General features: G+C 34.5%; 1 protein-coding gene across 1 annotated transcript in view; it reads right to left on the reverse strand.

Moving 5' to 3' along the window:
• Positions 1 to 1,233: 1,233 nt before the first annotated feature.
• The window catches only part of LOC106459955 (leucine carboxyl methyltransferase 1-like), a 32,333-nt gene continuing 7,354 nt past the window's right edge, over positions 1,234 to 26,212 (reverse strand). The window contains exons 3-6 of the mRNA XM_013919627.2: positions 11,258 to 11,502; positions 8,546 to 8,655; positions 6,106 to 6,189; positions 1,234 to 3,857 (exon numbers count right to left, since the gene is read on the reverse strand). Coding sequence (XP_013775081.1) covers positions 3,734 to 3,857; positions 6,106 to 6,189; positions 8,546 to 8,655; positions 11,258 to 11,502 — 563 coding nt within the window. The 3' untranslated portion in view covers positions 1,234 to 3,733. The remainder of the gene's footprint in view (positions 3,858 to 6,105; positions 6,190 to 8,545; positions 8,656 to 11,257; positions 11,503 to 26,212) is intronic.

Genomic DNA, 26,212 nt, shown 5'->3' on the forward strand with positions numbered 1-26,212 from the left:
ACAATACTCAATTACACACTCACTGACTGCAGTTCAATTACTCATTACCTACACACACTGTCCCGTCACGTTGTGACCATCTTACATATACCAGACTACCCCCCAATCTAGTTATCTCCTGACAATTCACGAAGGTTCGAGAAAGAAGTGGCGTGATACTAGTCACGTGACCTCGCTGACGCAACACTACCTTTAGTTATGTTATATTCTATATTGAAAAGTTGTAAGTACTTACACTTCATGCATTTTAGACCAGAAGACAAAATTAGCTCTTAAGGGTGGATTCAAGACCTCCTCCCCATCCCCAATTTTCACAAGCAATGTTCTATTATAAATATGGGAAACTTGCAAGCAGCATAAGGTGTTACAAAGGAAACAGGATTCAAAACGAAACACGTCAGAAAAAGTTTGTAAACAACAGTTTTTGTAATAAAAATGTTTGAGATAATGGAAAGTGTGTCTGCACTGAATAACTCATTTTAAAATTGGGAATTTAAAACCTGCAAATAGGGATCATATTACAAAGTAAGCAAACAAGGTTGGAGGTTCTGTAGACATTATTTACTAAAACTATAAATTCCTATTTTGACTCCACCAAATGTAACTCTAGGTAGCAGCATAGACCCAAAATAGGGATTTGTAGTTTGAGTAAATAATGTCTACAGTATCTTCAGCCTTGTTTGCTTAATTTTTTCTTTTTAGAATTCATATTTGCAAGTTTTTAAATTTCCAATTCTTTATTTATCTTGTAAAAATAGGATTTTCACTGGTTTTGAAGGGTTCAACATAATCTTGAAGAAATCAGGTAAAACTGGACTTTCTTGTGAGGTGAAAAATATTTAAGTGAATATTAAAAAAAGGTTTCAACAGATTTCTACAGCTTCTACTGGTAATTACTACTGGCACATTATTAAATTTAGGTCTTTATATATTATCAAGGATTTCCGGCATTTTACTCACCGTTTTCAATTTCTTCTAGATCCATATGTGCAGTGTTATTTTTACAAATTCTACATCTTTAAAGCAACTTAACTGCAACTGACATATAGAACAATGTTAGCATCATAAATAAAGTTAATTAAATATCATTTTCTTTCTTATGTTGTTCAAAAGAAGTTTTATGTAAAGCAGATGAAAAAGTAATTACTACATAATTGTTTCAAAGACAGTAAGCTGTATTATCACGATATTTTATTGAGGTACTATAGTGCCTATTAAAGAGTTTCACACACATTTTCTAAAATTGTTTTATATTTCAAACACATATCATAACATAATTGGATAAGGATGTGTTCATATTACAAAGAAAATGGCCTTTCTGAGTGTTTACTTAGTTTAATTAGAATTATGTCACGCAAAAAAAAATAAAAAAATAGTAAGCACATAGTTGAATTGAACTTGCTATCAGTTGACATACTTAGGTCTCAGGATTACAGAAATGTTTGAATAATAGTTGAACCTGATAATCCAATAAGTCAAACTCTATAATTATATTGAATAAAACATCAACATTTTGAAAACTTGATAAAAGTAACCACAATAAAGTCAGTTAGTCAATACCTGGAGTTTGTCTTGTTCTGTACCCTTAATTACACATGTGATTATACTGAGATTCATCAGTTAATAATTTTTAAAGCTAACATCTAGGATAAGAATAGTAATAATTCTTTTAAGGTCTGAAGGTCACTATTATACCTGAATTTTTGTAAAGAGTGTAAAGCTTTCTAAGTCTTAGAAGAAATTTCAAATATTAGATTATTGAATATTTAAAAAAAAAGAGTAATATTCTAAACATACACAGTATTTTTTAGCATATGGAAATAAAATATAAAAAAATAATTTAAAAACTTACACAATAAAACCTCAATTTAACTTTGTTTTACTTCAAGCTTTGCTGACAACTTTTATATTTTAAGTAACAAGGGTCAGAAGTGTTGTCTTGAGTAAAGACATTTTCTTAATATTTCTAATAAAATTTGGATGACATGTGTTAACACAAGTATATGTTCTAATCACTGGTACAGTATATACTAATGTTTTCACAAAAACCATAATCCAAATAACAAAACACACTGTATGTAAGTTGAAAAATTTACTATTTTGCAGTGTAGTTCAGTGCTGAGCAATTAGCAATTTCTTTTCAATGGGTTTTTCATCACCAAGTACTATTACTTTGTATTTTCATGCATTGATGACACTTTGTTTACCCATGTGATTTAATAACAATGGAAAAAAATATTAAATAAACATAAAAATTATTTTTCATATTTGCCAATAAAAGACTTATTATGCATTTAAATTTCCTTGTAAAACAAATTATTAAACCCTCTGTTCATCAGCTGATCCACTGCAAAAAATGGTACATCACTGAAAAGATCTGAAATTAAGTATTAAACACACATCTGGAATAATAAAATCACATGTACATAAAAAATCATGCTAAACAGATTGATTTGGCACATACTGAGAACAAGTGTGCACTTTCCAAAATGCTTAAGACAACCTTACAATTTCCACAATTTTTTTCTGAAAATATAATTTTTGACATTTTTCCTAGGCCTAAAATGACATGTTTTTTTATCAGTAATGTCACACATTTATTAAGCTGGGCTAAAGAAGACCTTAAAAGAATAAGGATATAAGAATTACAGGATCAACAAATATGTTTAGAATGTTTCGCTTTTTATTTGTATAATCATTTTACAGCAATATATATTCCTTCAGATATACTATTCCTTCATGTATGAAATGAAACAGTGAAAAGAGAAAAACGTTTTTGTTTCATTATAACCTTTTCAGAGTGTTGAAAGTAGAATCTTATTATATTAATTTTAATCTAATATCAAGAACAACCGCACACTTCAAACTGATAATGTCAAAATATTTTTTTTCTTATATTATAATTGAGTACACACAAGATGAATGACACATCTACATCAAAATTCTGATGGTGCTGCACACTTAAGTAAAAGATTAAAACTTTTTACCTCAAAACTCACCAGAAATAATGCAATGAATTTGTAAATGAAAAAAAGACAAAAAAGAACTTCCAGGAAATTCACATGTTCTGCATTTATGAAATTAGAGATTATAATGTTTTGTTTCCAGCTAGGGAATAAGATAGTATTTCAAAATTAGAGTCATAAATGTAATAGATCTATTTTGTTGTATAAAGTTAATGTTTCATACAAAGCTCAGATCCCAAATTTTGTTAAACAAAGCATTTCAATGTTAAAACATAACTCAAATTCAATGCTATTTTTATGAATTTACAGAGAAATAGTTTTTAATTCCATGATACTTCATCAAGTTAAACCAGCATCACATAAATCTCCTGATAATATTATGTTAAAGTGGTGAAACGTTGTGAAATTAAAAAAAAACATCAAGAAACAAATTTGTGCCAATGGTTATGGGAGGATTACCATTAAATGTTTCCTCTATAACTCATATATCAACAAGCTTTTTAAAGCAGATGAATGTTGTGGTACTTGAAGAACAAACAGAAAGTTATTTAGAGACCTTTGTTTATGTCTGCATTAAGTTCTTTCTTAGTAACTTTGTGTATCTTCAGTACCATTATCTGTTGGCTTTACCAATTTATATACATATAATTAGTTTAAATAATTATGCTTAACAACAGGTTTATATTAATAGCAACATACAATGTCAGTTATTTCATGCTTCAGGTTTTCGTTTATACATTCAAGATGTATTTATTCAATTCAAAGTTCTAAGTGAAGCCTAGAACTTTTAGTTCCTCTTCCTTGACTCCTTTGGTTGCAACTGTGATACAGTAATGCTGTAAAAGCTGCTCTAATAGCTCAGTTTCATCCAAAAATTCTAGTCTTTCAATTCTAAAATGTAAAAATAATGTGCATGTGTAAAGTTACAAATATTGAAAAATGAATAAAATCTTCAAATTCAGAAACCTGTATAAAAGTACTCGAAATAAAAATGGGAAAAGAAGTTCATTTTGGGGCAAAAGAAAATTTAAATAAATGTGTTTTGGGAAATTATAAAAAGTGACTTTTTCAGATTGTTTGTTGTTAAGTGCAAAGCTACACAACAGAAAGTAATAACAGATATGGAAGTATGATGAAACAGTCTTTATTTTAAAAATTTAACTAAATTTTAGAATGTTTTAGATTTTTCTTCATATCACTACTATTTTTCACTTACAGCATTTTTAAGATGTTTTTGTTTCATTTTAATAGTTTTAATACAATTTAATCTATAAAAGTCACTACCAGTGACTTAGCAGTGAGTCTGAAGGCTTATAATGCTAAAAACAAGTTTTTGATACCCACTCAATGGAAAAACCGACAGGAATACCATGGATTCAGTTTGTGGTTAATGTAAATTTTCTTAGTGTAAAAGCATGCATAATGAAGTACTGTATGTACATGTACAAATCAATCTTTAAATGTCTTTGTCAAAATCTTTCCATAGGTATTGCTATTCCTGTAACTATGCTCTTGACTATGCTTTTGTTTAATTTTGGTTATCATCAACTTAATAGGTATTTTTGAAATGGATGTTTTGTAAAAACAATGAGCTAATATAAAATTATGTAGATTATAAAAAAAATGTCTCATAGGTTTTCAAAGTTTAGCTATGAATGTATAAATAAACTAGCAAACAAGTAATTTGTGTGAAGGTAACAATTGGATAAGCGAAATGTGCATTTGTTTGCACCCTAGTTTCTCCGAGCCTATTGGGCAAATCTCAACCAAAATTTGTATGTAAACACTATGAACTATGGGGAATGTCCTAAGAGGGTCAAAATTGAACTTAACCCTATTTCTATTTTATAAAGTCTGTTGGTTAATTACTCCCAGCCTATTGAGTCAATGTCAAACAATCTTGGCAGGTTGACTCTTTAAACAATGTTGAATATTCTAAAGGAATTCAAGGTCAAAGTATGAAAGTTGCTGGATTGTTTCTCAAACAACCATGCATTTATCATGGTCAATGAGATGTAGGGTGTTCAAGGGTGCAATCACCTCAAAATATTTATTTGTTGGAAGATGGAAAGCAAACTACAAATGTTGTTTATGAAGAAGCTTTGTTATAATAATTTTAAGATAAAAGTTTATGTTCAAGTTATTACTTTGAAATATATGATTGCTGTTAAACTTACATTGTTTTAATTAAGTTTAAACATTCCCCATCAGTTGATGGGTATTTCAGCTTGTGTTATATAAAAATAAAATCTTCAGTATCTTTGTCAATACTGAATGTAAAGGATACACAAAAAGCAGAATGGAGAATTTCCTCCCATTAAAGGTTTAGATGTTTTAATGTACTTTGTAAGTGCATACAAATTCTAATTTTGATGCCTTTTACAGAATCTCAAGTAAGATGAAAAAAATTTCAGTCATCCTTAGTAAGTATAGATGTCATTTGAAAAGAAACCCAACAATCTCCAAAGATACCTGGTTATTTAAAGTGATAATAGTAATATCAATTTGACAGACATTTCTGTTTACCCTACTCAAACCCAAATGTAATATTGGTAATGTGTTAAAGAAACAAAAGATCACTGTATGTGTTAATTTTATGAAGATTTTTTTCATAAGCTCACACATACACAACCTATATGTAAGTACCATATTTTTTGTTTCCAAACTTTCTTTATCTAGCATCTCATTCTAAGATTCCAGCAAACAAGGATTATTGATGTATTGTTATCTGTGATTAGAAACCACATATTTCAAAGTAAGAAAGAAATTATATTTGAAATGAGAAAATGCTTATAGTAGTTACAAATAATCAGTATAACTCAAATGCACTATATTTGAACTTACACAAATACACATTATCATAAGAAGACAGTTAAAAACATTAAAACTCACTATAAGTCTAAGGATATAACTTAAAATAAAATAATTGATAAAATGTATGAACATTAAACAGTGATGAAAAAAGATATGACAACTGAATATCATTCTGTGATATTCTTTGAAGTATTTCTCTTCCAGGAAGTTAATAGTAAAGTATCACCTAATTTTATTTTAACACTGTAAACAGTCTTAACAATATTACATCCACAGAATTATATATATATGCAAAATTAAGAGGAATCCAAACTACAAAAGTCACCTTGTTATCTCTTCTCGAGGAAGACTGTGGTACACTTCATTCATGTCCCATGCTTTTGACGTTTCCCAGCCTAGATCTATAAATCTGTAGAATGTAGTTTAACAGTTAGTACGTTTAAATTTTTTTACTGTGGGTTTACTCAAACTGAAAACAGTATACACTAAAAATAATATGTGAAATAAATTGATCTTCTTGGATTTATCCAATAATGCATACACTCCAAATATATATCCACTGAACTTCCAAATTAACCTACTGATATGCAGGATTTATAGGGTTCATTAGATGCCAGAGACAACCAGGTGAAGCCTAGATATCATATGAAAAGAAGCTCAAAGATCTTCAAAGATAACTTGTTGTTTAAATCAACACTGAAAATATAAGTGTTAGACATTTCAGTCTACCCAACTCAGTACCAAATCTAGTACTGGTGATGTGTTTAAAACTTTTACTAGTGTCAGTATGTCATCTAGTGGATTGAAGAATAACAAAACAAATTACATTTATACTTAAACAATTCACCATTAACAGCCAGACAACCCTTCAAGTATTATTTATGCAAACTTAGTGCAACATGATTATTTTAAATAGTAAACTTCTGAAACTTATTATATAAATAAGATTTGATTTGCATCCTACAGAATAACAAGTTTTATCTAGATTTCTGACTGTGATAAATGTTTTCTTTGGATTTTCATCTGAGCATAAACATAAAATCTGATAAACCAACTATATTAAGAACAACTACAATGTCTTTATAAGGATTTTGAGTTTTATATTGTACGTATATTCACCATAAACTAATGTTAACATAAAATTCTGAGGTTTTCTTAGAGTGGTGACATACATACACATATTTATTACATGTTGTTACTGCTCTGAGCAAGATATAATTATTGTTTTTTTTTCTAAAGGATTTAGATTACATGTCCCACACATCTGATCTACCCCAGTTAGAACATTATGTAAAATAAATACACAAAAAATCTTAGCAAAGTGTATTAACAAAAAATACAGTTTCATCTATTTTCTCTTTCTGTGATATATCTGACTCAAACAACTTTTCCATCCGCTTATACTTACAACATTTATATGTAAAAAGATGTTTAAATGATGAAATCTTTGAAGGCACACATGTAGCTAAAATGTATCGCGGAATTGTATTGTAGAACATGGTCACTAGACAGTGGGGATGACTGATCTCTCAGAATTTAGTTTAATAATATTCTTCTTAGTATCTTTCAGTCAAACAAATAAATGCAACAGTTATAGTTCTTACAGTCAGAGCAGATTTTCTTCAATCTAAGTGCTTGATTGAATGTAATATTGCACTTGGTGTGTGGAGGACAACAGCTTTAAAAATGTAAGTACTGTGGTTTTTGGGACAAATCAGTGTATAGAACACTCTTTTAACATTTCTTAACTATCATAATGCTTACGTCTTTCATGTAATGTACACATTTCTTTTCTACAACCTAAATCTGACATCAACTTCTCCAGTTATGATTGGCTAGTCTTCAAGGTAAACTTATCTGGAACATCCAGCTCACATCACAGTGACATCTGTACCTATGTATTACATTGCACTCACTAATCACATCTGTACTTATATTTTACATTGTACTCACTAATCACATCTGTACTTATATTCTACATTGTACTCACTAATCACATCTGTACCTATGTATTATATTCCACTCACTAATCACATCTGTACTTATATTCTACATTGTACTCACTAATCACATCTGTACCTATGTATTATATTCCACTCACTAATCACATCTGTACTTATACATTAGTGAGTGGAATGTGTACAGATGTGATTTATACATTACATTCCACTCACTGATCACATCTGTACTTATACATTACATTACACTTACTAATTATCACCCTTTATTCTCCCGAAGAACAATAGTCTACTATTTGATAGCACTCAAATTCTTGGGTGTTTTTTAAATACATTGAAAAAATTAGAAGGAGGTTAGAACCAATCAGTTACTTTCCTATGGTTGGTGGTTCAAAATATTATGGATGCCACCAAGCTATCTGGAATATATACTGAACAGCATGCTGTGACAGGACTCCATAATTGGAGGAAGGAGAGCCTGTGCACTGGCTGGTGCTAAACACTCCTCAAATGTGTAACCATAACCAGAAAAAAATAGATATCTTATAGAAGAAAACGTTTATAAATAATTATATATGGAAGTTCATGGACATGTAAGTCTCCAAGTGTGGCTAAAAAGAAAAGTTCTATACGTAGTCATAGGGTTTAACACAGTATATACTCTGATAAAATTAATGATTTGTATAAACTCCAATACTGGAACTCATAATTTGATAGAAAAAAAAATCCCAATATAAAGAAGTGCAGACTCAACATGTCCAGTATCTCCAAAGCAATAAAAAAAAATGCTTACAGAAAAATATGTACCTGCATTCTTGAGCTTGAAGATTAGTACAAACACTCACTCCAGCTAAATCACAACCTCTTTTCTTCAAGTTTTCAATCATAACTTGTCCAAACTTATCCTTCATATTAACCTATAAAAAAGGAACACAGATGATATATATACTTTCAAAATTTTATTCTATAGACACAGTAATTTCATGAAATAATAATAAAAAAATGCTAATTTTTTTACGTTATAATTTTCATCCAATTAGTTACTTAATAAGTATAAAATCTTTGGTAACTTTCAATTTTATGCTTAACATTTCAGTTTAATTTTTCTTTTTTTTTAATTTTAATTATCTTAACAAAGTTGACACTGTTTGAACCAATACAACTAACTAATTAACAATCTGTTGTAAAGTTCCTTTGTTGGATATGACATTTCGATATACTTGTGAATCTTCAGATGTGTTTCAAAATGTTATCTCCAACATGTAATGTTCCAGCAGGATATCCATTTTGCAAAATATCTGCTTAGACTTAAAGATAACTTTATAATAACTGAGTACAAACCCATCATGTTATCATCCAGGAAATGTCTTATGGTATTCCTTAAATTGCATAAAATAAGTTGACCTGTAAGATTAGTAGTTTCAGACAAAGGTACAAATAATTATGCACTTACAGGTTAAATTTCTTCCCAAATAAATACACTCTTAAACTTTTTAAAATTAAACAGAATTTTGAGTTCTCTAGGGAAACAAGTTAACATTTTGATAGAAGGGATTAATGTTCTCGTTTTCACGTTGCATTTCTTCACACTAGTAAAATACAGTTTACAGATCTCGAACATTGTATATCAAGAAAGTATGAAGCATTTCTTAAAAAAAAATGCAAACTGCAAAATTCCCAGGTTTTCAAGTTTCTACAGGAATATACCTTTATGTTCAGGAATATAAAAGTCGAGCTAATGTGTACCAACAGAAAGTAATTCTTCAGCTTTGAAGAGCTACTCATAATGTACAATAAAATGTATTTATTAATAATTAATAAACAATGTTTCAACCCTTTTTTTCTGAGCAAACATTTCAAATTTTGATAATTTATTTAACAGAACATCTTTTTAAGTTTGCTAGAAACCCTTATCCCTCCATGTTCTAAATAAAAAAGGAAATAATTACCAAGAACAATTAGCATACAGAAGGAAGTTATATCCTGTGTAGAAAACATGTATAGTACTGATTGCAAATCCCATGTTATGGCAGCTTTCATTCACAGCATTTATAAAATTACAGTAAAAATTCAATTGAGAAAGAAACCATTCATTAAGATTTCGTATTGATTAATATTTCTGACATTGGTGTAGTTGAATAATGTTTTATGTTACATCTGGTAGTCAATGTCTACAGATTATGTGATATAATACAGTTAATACTATAACGAAAGTATGGAACTTAATAAACTTAAAAACCACCCATGTTCATGAGTCTGTTACTGTTATGAATAATACACTGTTATGTTACTGTTATGAATAATAATGACACTGAACAAAGTGCATGAGCCTCTGCAGTACAGTGGAGGCACAGCATACTAACCCTGCACGTAATTGATCTGCAAAATGCTTGGCATGGACCCCAAATCAAGGAAAAGGTGGGAAAATCAAAAACATAGAACAAGTTGTTGTAGTTAATAAGGAAGGGGAGGAATCAAATGACATGGGTGTCAAAAGAAATAGAATACTACTTTTATGACTATTTTACAACGAGTAACATTTTACTCTGGTTCTATTTGTTTTGCCAGTGAGGAAGCCAGTAACGTAAGGATTTTATTCATAATGTAAAGTGAAGTCTTAGTCTGCTATGTGATCATTAGCAGAATCAAGTGATATGTCCACTTTTATCTCTATCTTGTTTGGTTCCTATTTTCAAGTTCAGTATCCAGACCTACATAGCAAATTTTTTAGCAATAAATTTTTTCCTAATACTTGTTTGTATATGTTTTTTTAGAAGCTGGTGTAGGTGGGTTATTAGGTTATAGAGTGCATTCTAAAGCTTTGTAAATTTTGCATAGAATAATAATGAAACAGGTAGTCAAAGATTGTGAAGACTGTTATGCTCTATCAAATTATGATAAAATTAGTGTTACTGCTAGAACTAGGTAGATGCTAGGCCTGTTGAAGAAAGATGATGATGAATGAAAATAAGAATTCTCAGTTTTGGATATTCGCTGGTTTTTGACTTTGTGAAGCTCTGGATAGTTGGAAAGTGTATATCATATACACCGGATATTCAGTGACTATGCCAGAAAGTACTTCATACCTAGCTTATGATGACCTAAAGAGAAGAAAACCCAAATAACTTTTGTATTGCTTTAATACAGGCATCCGGGCCATTCCTACATAGAGAGTGCTAGTGCATTCTCTGATTAACAAATTCCTTGAGAACAACTGTTAAGATGTAAACTGGATTAAATGGAGAAGGGTAATTTTATTAATGCCACAACATATTAAAATTAGGATGGTAAGGATTATTCTTTAACATCATGTATTTTTGTTAAGTATAATTTTCTTAAATTGACTTGCTTATTATTCAGAAGGGCTAGTGACAGAGGGTTTAATATGTATTTCACTGTCTAACTGTATGATATATGTATATACATATGTAAAAGATTACACAGTTACTGAATATATATTCACATACACCACCAATTTACCTAAAATAGCTATACAAGAAAAACTGGTAGCAAGTATACCTGTTCATAATTTATGAATACTGTAACTTGAAATGTTTCTGCAATCCATCGAAGTAATGCTGCAGAAGAAGCTACATCGACATATACCAACACACATTCTGATAGCACAATAGTTGGGATAGAAGGATTCAAACCACTTTCTTGAAGTAATTTCCCCTGTAGATTTGAAAGCTGCCTCATATCAACTCCTACTAAATGATAATTCCCAGCATGGAGCTCATTGGTTGAAAACTTTACTTCATTGTCTATGGAAGAATGAAACACTTTGAATTAATATCACAAAACACCAAGCATGCAGAAATAACTTACAAATTCATTTTGTTTTCTCACCTATCATCATAAGTAGCTTAAATCACTACACATATAACAAAGTCATTTAAACTGTAACCCTTTACTTATGTTCTTTCAGGGCAAAAACAATTATTTGTGACACAACAAAGAAATAAAATATAGAGAAAACACATAAAAACATGAGCAATTCAAAAATCCTGAGAACACTCATAGACAGCCATCACAAGGAACTAGAAATATCTTTTAAAGATGGTTTAACATAACAGACATGTATCCATTTGAAAAGTCTAATCAAACTGTTTTATTTCTAGTGTTGAGATCTACACTTTATCAGTGCTGCTATGTGTGAACTAGAAAGGAAAGGACTATTTTAAAAAATATCATGAACACTTACTATCAAAAATACTTTAATGAAGTAGCTTGTGAATTATAAACACACACCTCAACCACAATGCTACAAGGACGGCACACGTAACATGTTTAATTAACAGCAAAATGTGTAAATGAATTGTAACATAAAGGGTGGTAATATAATAAGTATGGAAATTGACAGTCTTTATAGTAAACTTAGTAACACACAAGTGATATATGTTCTCATACTACAAAATAGGAAGTACAAGTATGAAAGTTTTTCAATGTTGCCATCATATTTTAATTAATGTATCTAGTGGAAGCTCATTAACTTCTTTGTTGTGTAGATTATTTTAGGAATTAAAGAATTTTGAAAGCAACATTTAGTGTAACTCAACATTCAAAGAAGTAAGACATTCATATTTCATTGAATCTTTATAAATAACAAAAACAATAATTGTCTAAGGTACTTTTTGTTGTAAATACAACACAAATCACAGTTTAATTAAAAACAAATACAATAATAATAATAATAATGTTAATATGCTAATCTTATTTTGTAATAAATAACCCTCCTCGCTCATTTTAAGGGACATATATACAAAACATTTTGATAACAGAAAACCAATCAAGTCACTAATTGTAATACTATGAAATGCACAATACAGCTTAACAGCAAGTAGTTACACAGGAACAAGTGAAACATTCCCAATATCCGGTTCATGATTGAGATGCATACATCAGCAGTTTACTCATAGGTGCAGGGTATGAAAGTTGGAGTAAAAGTTCATGATGAATGAAGTGTAAGAAGAAGCATCCCTATCAGATGGCCAGATATCTACAATCAAGCTCTTGTAAATATTATATAGTAGTACTGGAGTGAAGGTAAGAGCAACTGAGAACTAGACTTTTAAGACTTTAATAAATCATAAAATGCAATGTTTACTTCATTTTTGTATGTATCTTGTATTTTTGTATTGAAATTATGTAGGGAGATATCTATGCCAATTCTGAATACTTGTACTTTTTATAGGTTGGTTGGTTGATAGCAATGGGGCTATCTGCGCCAAACAACTGGTAAAAATTTCAAAGATAAAATATTATAAAATGTAAAAAGAAATCAAGTTAAAAACTAAACAAAGTTTGAAAATCAAGTAAACACATTTAAATAGAATTAAAAAGGCCAAAAACCCGCAGAAAGCTAAAAACACTGTCCAATGTCAGGGGTAAACCCGTAGAAAGTATATGTCTAAAATGGTGCCAACTCTCACAGTCGCAATGATAGCACGACAATAAAATGTGGGCTATTGTGACTTGAGTTTCACAAAGGCTACATATTGGTGGGTCAGTATCAGATAAAAGAAAACGATGAGTTAAAAACTGTGACCACTGCATAGCCTAGCCAGGAAAAGTTCCTCTTTCTGATCATTATGGAAACAAGACAGCCAAAGAACAACAGAAGGTTTGATCTGGAAAAGCTTGTTATGACATTGCTCATCCCAAGTCAACTGCCAACTGAAGTGAAACCGCACCTTGAATACAGGATCGTAGTCCATATACAAGACAGGCATGGCTGTGATGCCACTGGAGCAGACAGACTTAGCTGCAGTGTCAGTGAGCTCATTCCCGCGAATACCGATGTAGCCAGGTATAAAAAAAACTGGAAGGAAACAGAAGATACAGAAAAATGGGTCAGTTATTGTTGAATATTGATATGAACAGGGTGATAACTAAAGTTAAGTGATTCCAGGGCCAGTAGAGAGCTAAGAGAGTCAGTGTAAATATTACAATTGCCGTACTGCATAGCTTCTACATGATCCAGGGCAAGAGAAATGGCATACAACTCAGCAGTGAACACAGAAACTTTAGAGAGGATCTTGTGAGCAACCACTAAGCCACAAAAAACCATGGCAGAGCCCACAGAGTCACCTGATTTCAAACCATGTTCAGCAAAGAGAAGACAGTACTTGCAATCGGGAATTTCCCCCTTCCTCAAATGATTCAAGGAAAGGTCACATTTGGAGATGATAGTAATCCATGGTGGAATGGGTTGATCATTGGGGACAGCAACATCATCCAATGCCATACCCAATTCAGCCAATTGTGACTGGATATGAAAGACAAAAGTAAGAATTGCAGACCGCCTGTTCTGAAAGAGCACAGCCCACTGAGGAAGAAAGACACAATCATAGGTGGGACGCTGTGGTAAGGATTAAAGCTTGGTAGCATACTGTAGAGAAAGTTGCAAATGGCAGAACTCAAGAGAATTTTCATGGGACTCAGTGCACAAACTCTGTACTAGAGAAGTGCAGTATGCCCCCCATGCAGAGCCAAATCCACAGATGGTGAATGGGGTCCAGGATCATCAAGGTTGAGGTCCTGGCAGAACCATGGACCCATAGTACAGTTTGGATTGAATAAGGGCATGATAGATCTTGAGCATAGAACATCGAGCTGCTCCCCAAGAGGTGGAAGAGAGGGCACAGAAAATTTTCAGTGCCCCTGTACACTTGACACGTAGCTGCTTTATGTGAGGAATAAAAGTAAGCTTACGGTCAAAGATAAGCTCCAAGAACTTTGCCTCATGGACCATGGGAAGAACAACATCACCGGGATAGAGCTCAGGATTGGGGTGTAGACCCAGTTGGTGGTAAAAATACATGCAGATGGTTTTGGAAAAAGAAAAAGTAAAACTTTTTGCTGTGGTCCACTTCAACAAGCGATTGAGGGCAGTCTGAAGCTGCCGCTCAATAAACCTCATGTTCGATGACCTACATGAGATGTGGAAGTTGTTGACATAGAGTCCATTAGCAACAGTAGGAGGAAGTTGCATAGTTATAGCATTGATCTTGATACTGAAAAATGTGTCACTCATGATGCAGCCATGAGGGACTCAAAGTTCCTGTGTGAAAGAATGGAAAAGTGTTGAATCCACAAGGACTCAGAATTGCCTGTTGAGTAAAAATGGGTAGATGGCCATGCAACCCATATGAGTGGAGGTCCCACAAAATGCCATACCTCCACGTAGTGTCGTAAGCCTTCTCAAGATCAAAGAAAACAGGAACAAGATGTTCCCTCTTGAGAAAGGCTTCTCTGATCGAGGTCTCAAGTCAAATCAGGTAGTCCATGGTGAAGCGCTATCAACAGAACCCATACTGGATGGGCGAGAGGAGGTCATTTGATTCAAGGAAACAAACAAGATGAGCATCAATAATCCTCTCTAAGACCTTACAGAGACAGCTAATCAAAGGAATTGGATGACAATCTTGGGATCCTTCCCAGGCTTAGAGAAAGGGAGGACAACAGCCTGCGCCAAGCATCAGGAAAAACATTCTCCTGCCAGATCCAGTTAAAAACAATCAGAAGAATAGCATGAGAGGCAGGAGAGAAATGGCATAGCATCTCATAGTGAACATCTTCAGGTCCGACCAATGTACTTACAGACCGATGAAGAGCAAGTTTGAGTGTAAGGGGACCAGTGTAAGGGGGCAATTATAGTCATAGAGATGATTGGCTCGAAAGGAAAGAGACAATCACTCTGCCGGAGACTTGACAGCCAAGAAGGCAGCAGGAGAAACAGAAGTGCTAGACACACTAGAAAAGCTCTCACCAAATGTATTGGCAATGTTCTGTACATCAGCAACTTCCTAGCCATTGGAGAGTAAGATGGAAAGGGGATGGGAAGAATACCTTCCACTGACTTTCTGAATTTTGTCCCATATGACTTTGGAACTGGTGGTAGAAGAGATGCTAGTTGTAAACTTAATCCAAGATTCCTTTTGGCTTTGATATCTGACCTGTTGAGCATTGGCACAGGCCTGCTGGAAAGCAGTGCAGTTGGAAAGAACGGGATACCTGCTAAAAGTATCCCAGACCCATTTCTGAGCTTTCTGTGCCAGCTGCCAGGCTGGAGACCACATGGACGAGGATACCCTGGGAAATGTTCGAGGTTTTAGGTATAGAATGAACAACTGCTTGAATGAGGTAATCAGTTACTGCCTCCATGCAGTCATTAATAGATGGAAGACTAATGACAGCAGGATAACGTTCTGAGAGAGAGAGGTGAAAGAGAGCCAGTTGGCCTGGTCCAACTTCCACAGTGGCACTCAGGTAGGGTGGCATCGACCACAGCCAATCTCCCTCAAAATGGTAGGAAAATTATCATTGCCCCATAGGTCACTATCAACCCTCCAAGAAAAGTGAAGGGGAGCAGATAGATAGATCAATGGCAGTAAAAGAACCAGTATCGCTCTACAGAATGACCCCTCCCACCAATATCATCAGCACCACCCCAGAGGGGATTGTGTTCATTAAATTCTCCCAGGATTAAAAAGGGAGATGGCAATTGTTCAACAAAAGCATCAAGGTCTGATTGATCAGGAGACAGGTAGAGAGAACAAACAGTGATGGTACGATCCAAGAAAACATCGATGGCTATGGCCTCCAAGAGTGTATCGAGTGACACAGACAAGGTGGGCACACACTGGTCAACCAGCAGCACCAACCCTCCATGCACTCACCCATCACACACCCTGTCATTCTGGTATAAAGAAAACTGACAAAAGGTGACAGTATGGGCAGGTTTCAGGAATGTTTCCTGTAAGGAAAGACACACAGGATGAAAGGTATCAATCAAGGCCTTTATGTCATCCAAATTAGAAAGGAAACCTCGACAGTTCCACTGTATCAGAGTGGTCATTTTTGGAAAAGTGGAGGAGAACCCTTCTGTTTATGATCACACCATGTTTCTTTGCTAGAAGGAGGTCTGTTGACCTCCATGGATCCTACCCTTGGTCTAGTGGGCAGATCTTTATCATTAGACTTAGATTCCAGTGACCGAGGGCATGAACAAATAATCGTTCTGCATCTCAGGGCCAAGGTAGATGGATCTGAGCAGACACTGGAAGCCAGGTCAAAAGAGGTAGACCCAGGCAGTCACTGGAAGGAATGGTGGGGCAGAGATAGGAGTAGAGCATTGAGCAAAAGACACTTTACATGATGCGAAAAAGACTCTGATGGAGCCATGGAAAGCTCTGTCTGCATACCCACTGTAGCAATGGAACAGAGTGCAGCAGCATATGTCTGTGATGGAGTCTGGGACAATAATTTCCGAGCCTTGGGATAAGAAATGTTGCTAACAGTTTTTAAACATTGTACCTCTTTCTCCTCCACCAATTTAGGGCAAGAATGATAGTAAGAGGGATGGGAACCCCAACAATTAATACAGTGAGGGTCCAGTTTGCACTCATTGGCATCATGGTCTTTGCCAACACAATGAGCACACATAAGAGAACCACAACAAGATGCCTTCAAATGACTTAACCGCTAACAGTGGAAACATCTGAGAAGGTTGGGAATATATGTCCGTACCTTACAATTCAATAACTGGCCTTGACAGCAGAAGGTGGACATGGCAATGTAAAAATCAAAATAAGAACATTAGTAGGCAGCATAATTCCTTCTTTACAAGTGGAGATACATCACACTGCAGAAACTCCTTGGGCAGAGAGGCCAGCAAGGATCTCCGACTCGGGGATGTTCTTCAAATCCCTCTCAACAATAACTCCTCACAAATAATTCAAAGTAGCATGGGAGTAACCTCGATGAGTATATCACCAATGGCCTTGAAATTCATGAGGAGTTTCCTGTGTTTTGGTGTAGATGTTTCCACCAAGAGGTCCCCAGAACATAGCTTCTTGACTGACTTTGAAGAGCCAGCAAACTCCTCTAATCGCTTCTGAATAAAAAAGGGAGACATTTATCCTAAAGGTTTTTCTGACAAAATGGAAAATCAAAAAACGAGGTACAGGAGCAAGATGAGATGAAGATTGATGATCAGAGCCTCCAAGGCATGGCCATTTACCAATGAGCTGAGTTTTTACTATTATATTTTTTTGAGGATTTAGGGGATCCATAATAAAAAGAGAATGATTCAGTGCCCACTGACCTCACCCACCACAAAGTCCTAGGAGGGAATGCACTATAAAATGTCAAACAAGGACACTGCAGCAACACCACAGCTTCCTGCGCACTGTACCTAAACACCAGCAGCAGACACAATGTCCACAACACCCATTATGAACACCCAACAGTGGTACTCAGTTGACCCTAGCCCAACAGAACCAGCCGATTGACCCTGGGTGGGAAGGACACCCCAAGGCCACCTGTCTACAGGAATTCAAGGCCAAAGTGGTATGTTGCAGTGCTCCAGACACCACTCAACCACCAGGAACCTTTCCTCCCCTTCAAGGGTTGCCATGCGTGTCAAACATGTGGCTGGATGTTCAGATCCCAGAGAAGGTAACTGAAAATACAGAACTTTCCCTGGGAGGTCCCCTCACGATGTACAGAAATCCACCTCAAGGGGCTTTTTATAGGTACGTTATTTTTTAATATCAATGTTAAGTGAGGATGGTTCCCAGTACTTCCAAAGTGAAAACTGCCATTGACTTTAAACATTCTGACAATGTTATTCAATATTACAGCATATAACAACTCCCCAAGAATCACTCAAACCTCTATAGCAATGGGATTTCAGCTGAAGAATACTTTCTGAGTTATTGCGAGACAAACATCTTAAGAAAGCTCTACAGCTAGTATTCATCAGAGAAGCCTGGTAGCCAGACATAATGAAAGTGAGAGCTTAGAACCCAGTTTGCACCATTTCTATTATGGTTGCACAGCTTTCTGAAGATGAAGATCTAACACAACGTCCCAGCAGCCATTCTTCGGCAGCAGGATAACCACTGCAACAGAGGGTTTGGCAATTCCTGAAGATATATTACACTTAACACTTGTCATAGTGGCAAACTGCTAATGTCATTTTCAGAAACCAGTGGAATGCACTTTCTGTGCTTCAGATACTCATACTGACTTAATAACTACCATGTACCTTATTACACATTATTATGGAAAATAGCTTAATTAGATTTTTCTATTCATAAATAATTGCTTTAAAGTCTGATGAAACTTATAAAACATTACCATCTGTTTTCCATTTAGTAATTTTAACTTCAATGAAGTTAAGAAAGTAAGAAGAATGTAACATTTCAATTACAATGCAATTTTCACATGCCTTAATTCCCACTATATAGTAGTATAGATTTTAATTTTTAACAATGCACTATAATAACAAAATGTAAAGGAGTGTTAAATATTACAAGTACACAATAATGCAAGTAAAAAAAATATATATATATCCCTGTTTGCCACTAAGCTTTAATGAAGTTCAAGATACATAAGGTAAAAATAAAATCAAAAGATAGTGCAGTGTATGACATATTCAATATACACAAAATGCAAATAATAACAATATGCTTTACTTCACAGTCTGTTATGTAAAACTAAAGAAAGTTTTAAAATATGTAACAATACAAGTACAGAATTATAAGATTACAAAATGATGATAAAATATTTTACTTCAGACATTGCTACTTTAATCACTAATGAAATTTAAAACATAAAAGAAACCTGAATGTACAAAATAACTCTGAAGATAATTCTATGAAGATTACTGAATGTTATCAAGCAATATGCTCTACCAATATCTGCAATGATGATGTCCAGTACAGTACTAGTGATACTTCTGAGTCCAACAAAAAACAATAATTTTGTTATGAAAACCTACAAGAATGATAAACACTGTCAGCAAACATTTATGAATTTGCCACATAAAAGGCTTGTTAAAGAAGTTATCTCTACAAGTGTGGGAGATGTGTTGGCTCATTGGATAGAAAACTGGCTAGATGGAAGAAAGCAGGCAGTTGTTATAAGTGGAGTTCAGTAAAATTGTATTAATGTCATGAGTGAATACTCAGAGCTTAGTGTAGGACCTTTTTTCTCTTTGATTTATGTCAATGATACAGATGAAGGAATGGTCAATAGATTATGCAAATTTGATGATGACATTAAAGTTTTGGCTGTGAGGAGGATACTACCGCTTTACAAAAGGACTTTAATTATTTGGTGAGTAGTGAAAATAAATAGCTGATGGATTTTAATTATAACAGATAAAAGGTAATGCATGTGGGGTATCACAATTTAAATTATGAGTATAATTTTGATGGGGATGATAATTTTGATGCTTAAGATTGTTAAGGGAATTGATAGTTTGAGTGCTATTACTTGTGGACTGAGAGAGCTCAATCCATTGAAATGTTTTCACACTGACACTTTTGTGCACAAATATAGTCATGAAAGATTAAGAAAAGCAAAGTGGTGTAAGAAAATTGATGAACTATGAATGTGGGCTTAAATTGGTGTGTTTTTTTCTGCATAAATAAAAGATACCTTCAGAATTAGTAGTATTATGAAAATTATGTGATACCTACATGTAGTGAATGATGCTTAACTTTTAACTAGATTTAAATGATGTAAAACATACTTCTGAATAACTATCTAGAGGAGAAGTAATGACATGGTGATTTAAAAGTAAGAAATTGCCAGCCAAATGTTAATTAATTATAAACCTGTAGCAACAGTTGAAAAGTAATGTTTGAAAAGAGCTGCTAACTTATCTGATGTAAATTTAGAATTCTGTACATAAAAAAAGAAGGGTAGGAAATAGTACTTGATGGTCTTTGAAAACACTGTTGCATCCATACTTGATCAATACTGTCATATAGTTGTAAATGATACAGAAGGGCCTATTAAACACTGGTTATTCAATTTATGTTCTAAAACTAAGTTCTTATTACTAATATTAACACTTTAACGTTATTTTCAAAGGCTAGCCCCATCTGAAAAAATATATGATTTCAAGCTGCCAACCTTATCACTTGAAATAATAATAATACCTTCAGTGTTTCACTGTAATGGATATTCATGTACATATGTAGAAATGTCTTATCTCATCAGAAATGAGTATAAATATAGTATCTTTTGTAGCATTCCCCTTGGTAGAGCAGGTCTTCACATCTCTTACAATAAAATCTTGTATCTGAGTGTTTACCATTTTTTTTGCAAACTCTCCATGGCTTATTAGGGTATTTCTTTCTTTTTATTGGTTAGTGGCATGGCCCTTAAGTGATGTTCTTTGAGCCCACCAATTAGACGTATGGCAAGATCAATCTTTGGTGTCCAAGGACTTGCCACAGCTTGGGATGCTTCCTCTTTACTATCAGAGGAAGATGGGGGACGAACCGTTACTGCCTGTCCAAATTCTGCCACAATGCCATCAATCACCTCAATTCTGAAATTCAGCAATGAGAGTTTTTCTTCTCTGGATTAGTATGATTGTATAAGATGTGTGAGTTAACCATGCAAAGTCCAAACATATACAGAACACATTTCTTTATCCATTTAATTGTTTTCCCATGTAAAAGGAATTGTCCTTGTCTTTCTTGCCAGTGTCCTCCATCCTGGAATCAAGAAGTGTGGAGATCATTTTTACTGGTCTTTCCACACTAACACATCTCCATATTGACAAAAAACCAACAGACGTTTCTGCAGTCTGTCAGCTTCATGGCACAAATCAGTTCAGTCTCAGTGTTCCACACATATGGATCTTTCACTCATCTGCCAGTAAAAATTTGAATAGGGCGACACTGTTATAATAATTGTCCATGCATACCTTGTAGTCAAACCCATACAGGCATTCTAGGAGACCACCACAGATTTGTTGCAGCATTTTGCCAACACCACAGCAGAGGTTATAGTTGCAAACATATCCACTAGCAGACTCTGAAAGAACTAGCCCTGTCATCCCATATTTGACAGGTTTTTACAAATTGTAAACACAAAATATTACATAACCTTGCCATTTGAGCATTCCTTCATCTAGGAATAGTTTTCTTGTGGGGTATATACAATTTTGAACTTATTTACAATGTAATCTTAAATCAGTCAAATCTTGACAATTTCTGGGACATGCACTATTGTCATTGAAGTGGAAATAACTTCAATATCAGTAGAAATATATCCCTAACCATAGTCTGGGGGTAAAAAATGGTTGCTATTTTTTTTATCATTACTCTAGCACATCTGAATCTTGGGCTTTTTTACAATTCCAGTATTGAAGAGAAGGGCCAAAAACAGCCAAAGTTTGTCAGAAGTCAAATCCTTCCATCATCTAGCATGGGAATATTTTTTCAAATCTTGGCATTCCTGGAAAAATTGTGCAGCATAAAGATTTATCTCTCTGACAACACTGTCTATTAGTTCATCAATAATAAACAGTTTCACCACTGAAGGCAGATCTCTGTATTATCTGGCTGTATGTTTACACTTGGAGTACAAGTGAATTGATGTACACGTGGAGGTCTGTGTACATTAGTCCAGTTGCCAATCTGATTTTCATTTCTCCTGCCCTGATTACCATGGGGATGACCTTGTTCATGGCTAGGTGCTTGTGCAGGACCAGTTGTAGCCCCATTATTGCCACCAGTATTAGGCCTACAATCATTTATGCCATCCATGTCCACATCACTCAATTCATTGCTATTATTCAAGTCACTTTCATTTTCACCATTAATACGATAATCCTCAGAATTTTCTACATATTCTGCATCTGAATTATTATTAAATTGATCAGATTCAGAGTCCTCATCAGTGAATATTTCCTGCAAAATATCTCCAGTGAATGATGCCGAAGCTCCTTTCAAGGGAGCCATCTTTAAAGTCCAAGAAGCAATCTGAAAATCCAAGTCGTATTTTCAGTTCTGCACTATCCAAACAAATTATGATATTATCATGAAAGATGAAATAAAATCGAGGCTGACTAATATATTTTCCAAAACACCCATTATAAGTTCATGTTCCTATTGACAGATGGCGCGGTATGTACAGTACTTTAGCATGGGTAAAAAAAACAAAGATTCTTGCAGTTAGCCACTACGACCAAGCATGTAAATACATATGTTCTTGTAGATAGCAGTGGAAGTGTTATGTATAGAAGTACACAGTAAATATAACACTTTTCTTCTGATGTTGAGATTATGGATTCAAACTTTTGACCAATACTGCTTCTTGCTTGTTGAACAAAATGTTGTAATCACTTGTGGGTACTGTTCATAGTTATATAGTTGAATATACTTCCACACACACACATTAATAAAAAAATAAATGTAGAATCCTGAAGGCATTTGTTAGGTGATTCTGGAACCAGGCATTAACATTTTCTTACACTGAAAATGTATTTCCAATAGGTACTTTACTCATCTCACACAAAGCTACCTTGATCTTCCTTCTGCCCCCTAAGCATTGCTAAAACATTTTAAAGCTCAGCACACCAGTCTATATATACCAAACAAATTTCTCTCCACTTTAAATATGTATATAGCATGTGATCACTCTCCACCACTAGTATTGGTCCACCTATATTGGCACAGCTAGCTCCCTCTAATACTCCCGCTCAATCCCCACTTTTGAGAATTGGCAGAATCTAAAGTGAAGAACACCAGCAGTGGAGAGGAAGGGTGGGAAGTGTGTGAGAGGAGGTAAGTAACTATCAGAAATACAATTTCAGTGTAAGATAATATTAACTTTTGATACGGTCTTACCTCTTCTGACAAAAAGCTTGAATCCCACATTGAAAAGGTGGAGGAGCTGGTGTAGGTGCTTAACAGTGAAGCTAAATGGAAAGTGACCACCTAGAAATAACTGGTGTGCTCAGAGATGAAGATGAAGCACACATGCAAGGCACCACACTATTTCTGGAACAGGTATGCTTTTCACTTTATGAGAAGAAAATGAACCTGACATGGGCAGAAAGAAAAGGATATGCACATACTTAATTTGTTCTGACAGGTGCAATCCATAGTAAAAAAGAGCACTAGTTCAAATTGTCCTCCACTGACAGACCAGAGCTGCTCTATGAAATGAAAACTCAAAGCAAACTCAATACCCACATGAGGAGAAATGTCAAGTCAAAAGACAATTTGCCGAAATATAATGATGGAGAAAAACATCTAGCCATGGTTAGGTATCTACTCAACCTTAACCAGACAGACAAGGTTCCAAACCTGTCCACGGCATTAAGAGGTAGAGGATCACTCAGATAAAAATGAAATTAAAGTGACATAAACATGGTGTCTAGGGCAGGTGGACCATGTGGTATATATACACCAATCCCAACTGTAAGTAAACAAAGTGTCCCACATCAAGCAACCTGAATTACAAATAGAAAATTAACATTTGGCTAAAACCAGACTAACTCCCAAAACCACTATAGGAGCAAGAAGTACAACAAACTGATGCCAGAATTACAGGGTCGTGTCATTGCCTTAATTCAATTGTGAGAATAGGTTAATACCTGTAACCAGTATTAAGAGCATAAATCATAACTCCCCAAACCATAAACACAGGGAAGACACATCCTGCATCCAGAATTACATGGAGGAAGTGGAACATTTACTCAACTGCAGAAGCAGGGAAGGAAAACTCCTGCAACTGGAATTAATGAGAAGGGGGACCTCTACTGCACTCAACCATGGGAACATGACAGTGTTATCCTGAACATGGTATTATGAGGAGGATTCCACATGCACTGGTCCTGCTCCAACTTACATTTGGTCCACCTTGGAATAAGCATCCAGGGGAAAGGGAAGGAGGGAACCCAGCTTTGCTCTCTTCTCACTGAGTGGATAAATGCATGTTTGTATTGTAATGTAAATTTCTACTTCACACTCAGGAGGAAGCCTCCTTGGTCCACCACCCCAGTGACAGAAAACTAGTAAGAGCTCCCGTGCTCCACTTAGAGAAAAAAAGGGACAAGGAAATGTGGTGGAGAAACCGGAGTAATGTCACACCATCCCAGATTTATCCATTCAAAGGATTTGCATGGATAGGCAGAAATCCCCTTTTGCTTTACTCATAATAGTCCATGAGTGACGGTCCACCACCGAGTTAAACTTATGGATACCTAGAGACACATAAGTATATACTACAAGGCATGCCACTAATGGTCTTGTGGAACACCCCATCTCTAGAGTGAGTGCTATAGCTGTACCAGTATATAGTGAAAGAACATCTGACCAGGCAACACTCGCTACAGAGTGGGATCCTATTAGTAATGGTAAAAGAGGGTCCCTTAAATAAAACAAATGAAATGTTGTGAAAAAGACATACCCAAGTCAAGGCGACCGGATGTTTTTAGAATCACTACAGGAGGGAGATGATATCTATTTAAGAAAGATACAGCCATATAGTGCACATAATGAGCAATAAAGGAACAGGGAGTAGTCCACATTCTGGCCTGAATGATTTCTTCAAGCAAATGGCAAGAACAATCAGCCAAACACATGGTGATATGACAAATTTGATGAAAAGATACGTTGAGGAGATGGCAAATTTCCATGGATAAGTCTGAATACGCCAGCCTTAGAAGTTGATGAACCCAACCAGTTAGTGTTACAGGGGATAGATCATAGGAAACAGAAGGGTTTCAGGGAATAAAAGATCAGGAATGTGAAATTCGAAAGAAAGCAGTACATGCCACATAACACCTCAGTGAACCTGACAAAGAAATCAATCAAGATTGGAATGGGAGTACAGGTGGGAGATGGAAGGTAAAGAAATGGGTGTGAAAGCCAAATGGATCAGGAGTGAGGATCAGAGTGGAGCGAAAAGTACAACAAACTGAAGCCAGCATTACATGGTCATGTCATTGCCTTAACTCAACTGTGAGAACAGGTTAATAACTGTAACCAGTATTAAGAGCAGAAATCATAACTCACCAAACTGTAAATGCAGGGAAGACATTGAATTATGTTGTCTTCTTGACAACATAAGAGGAGAAGATAGCGAGAAGAAGAATAAGAGGAGAAGATAGCGTAAATATCTGATCAAGGACATCTGTAAGCTAGGAAGAAAAGGCAACATGTAATATACCACATATATAAAATTAATCACTTGTAAAATAAAAAAGGTGTGGAAGGTGAAATATTCTGTAGAGGAAGAGGGTGTGACAGACCAAATATAAGAAGGTGCCAAAAAAGTGAATTCAATTTTCTTCTCCTTGATTGTATTCATTCTCAGAAATTTTTGGGATATATATAGATTGGTGCGCTGAGCATTAAATTTTTTTAGCAATACTTAGTGGGCAGGAAGATCATCGAGATAGCTTTGTGTGAGATAAAACCATATTGGAAATATACATTAGTGAATAGAAGAAACTTTCATTATTTCTTATTTTCCTTTGTAATTCTACATTGTTATAGGTCATTAAAAGAGCTAAATCAGGTTCAAGCTTCATATAACTGTGGGAAGAAACTCATTACATATAACTTGTTAAAAAGACCTTGATGTTCATTGTTTTCTCATATCACAAAGGTAAACAGTATTGAAACTATCATGGTTATTGAAATTGCTAAACAA

This window comes from Limulus polyphemus, unplaced genomic scaffold (assembly GCF_000517525.1).
Source record: "Limulus polyphemus unplaced genomic scaffold, Limulus_polyphemus-2.1.2 Scaffold686, whole genome shotgun sequence".
Lineage (NCBI taxonomy): Eukaryota > Metazoa > Arthropoda > Merostomata > Xiphosura > Limulidae > Limulus > Limulus polyphemus.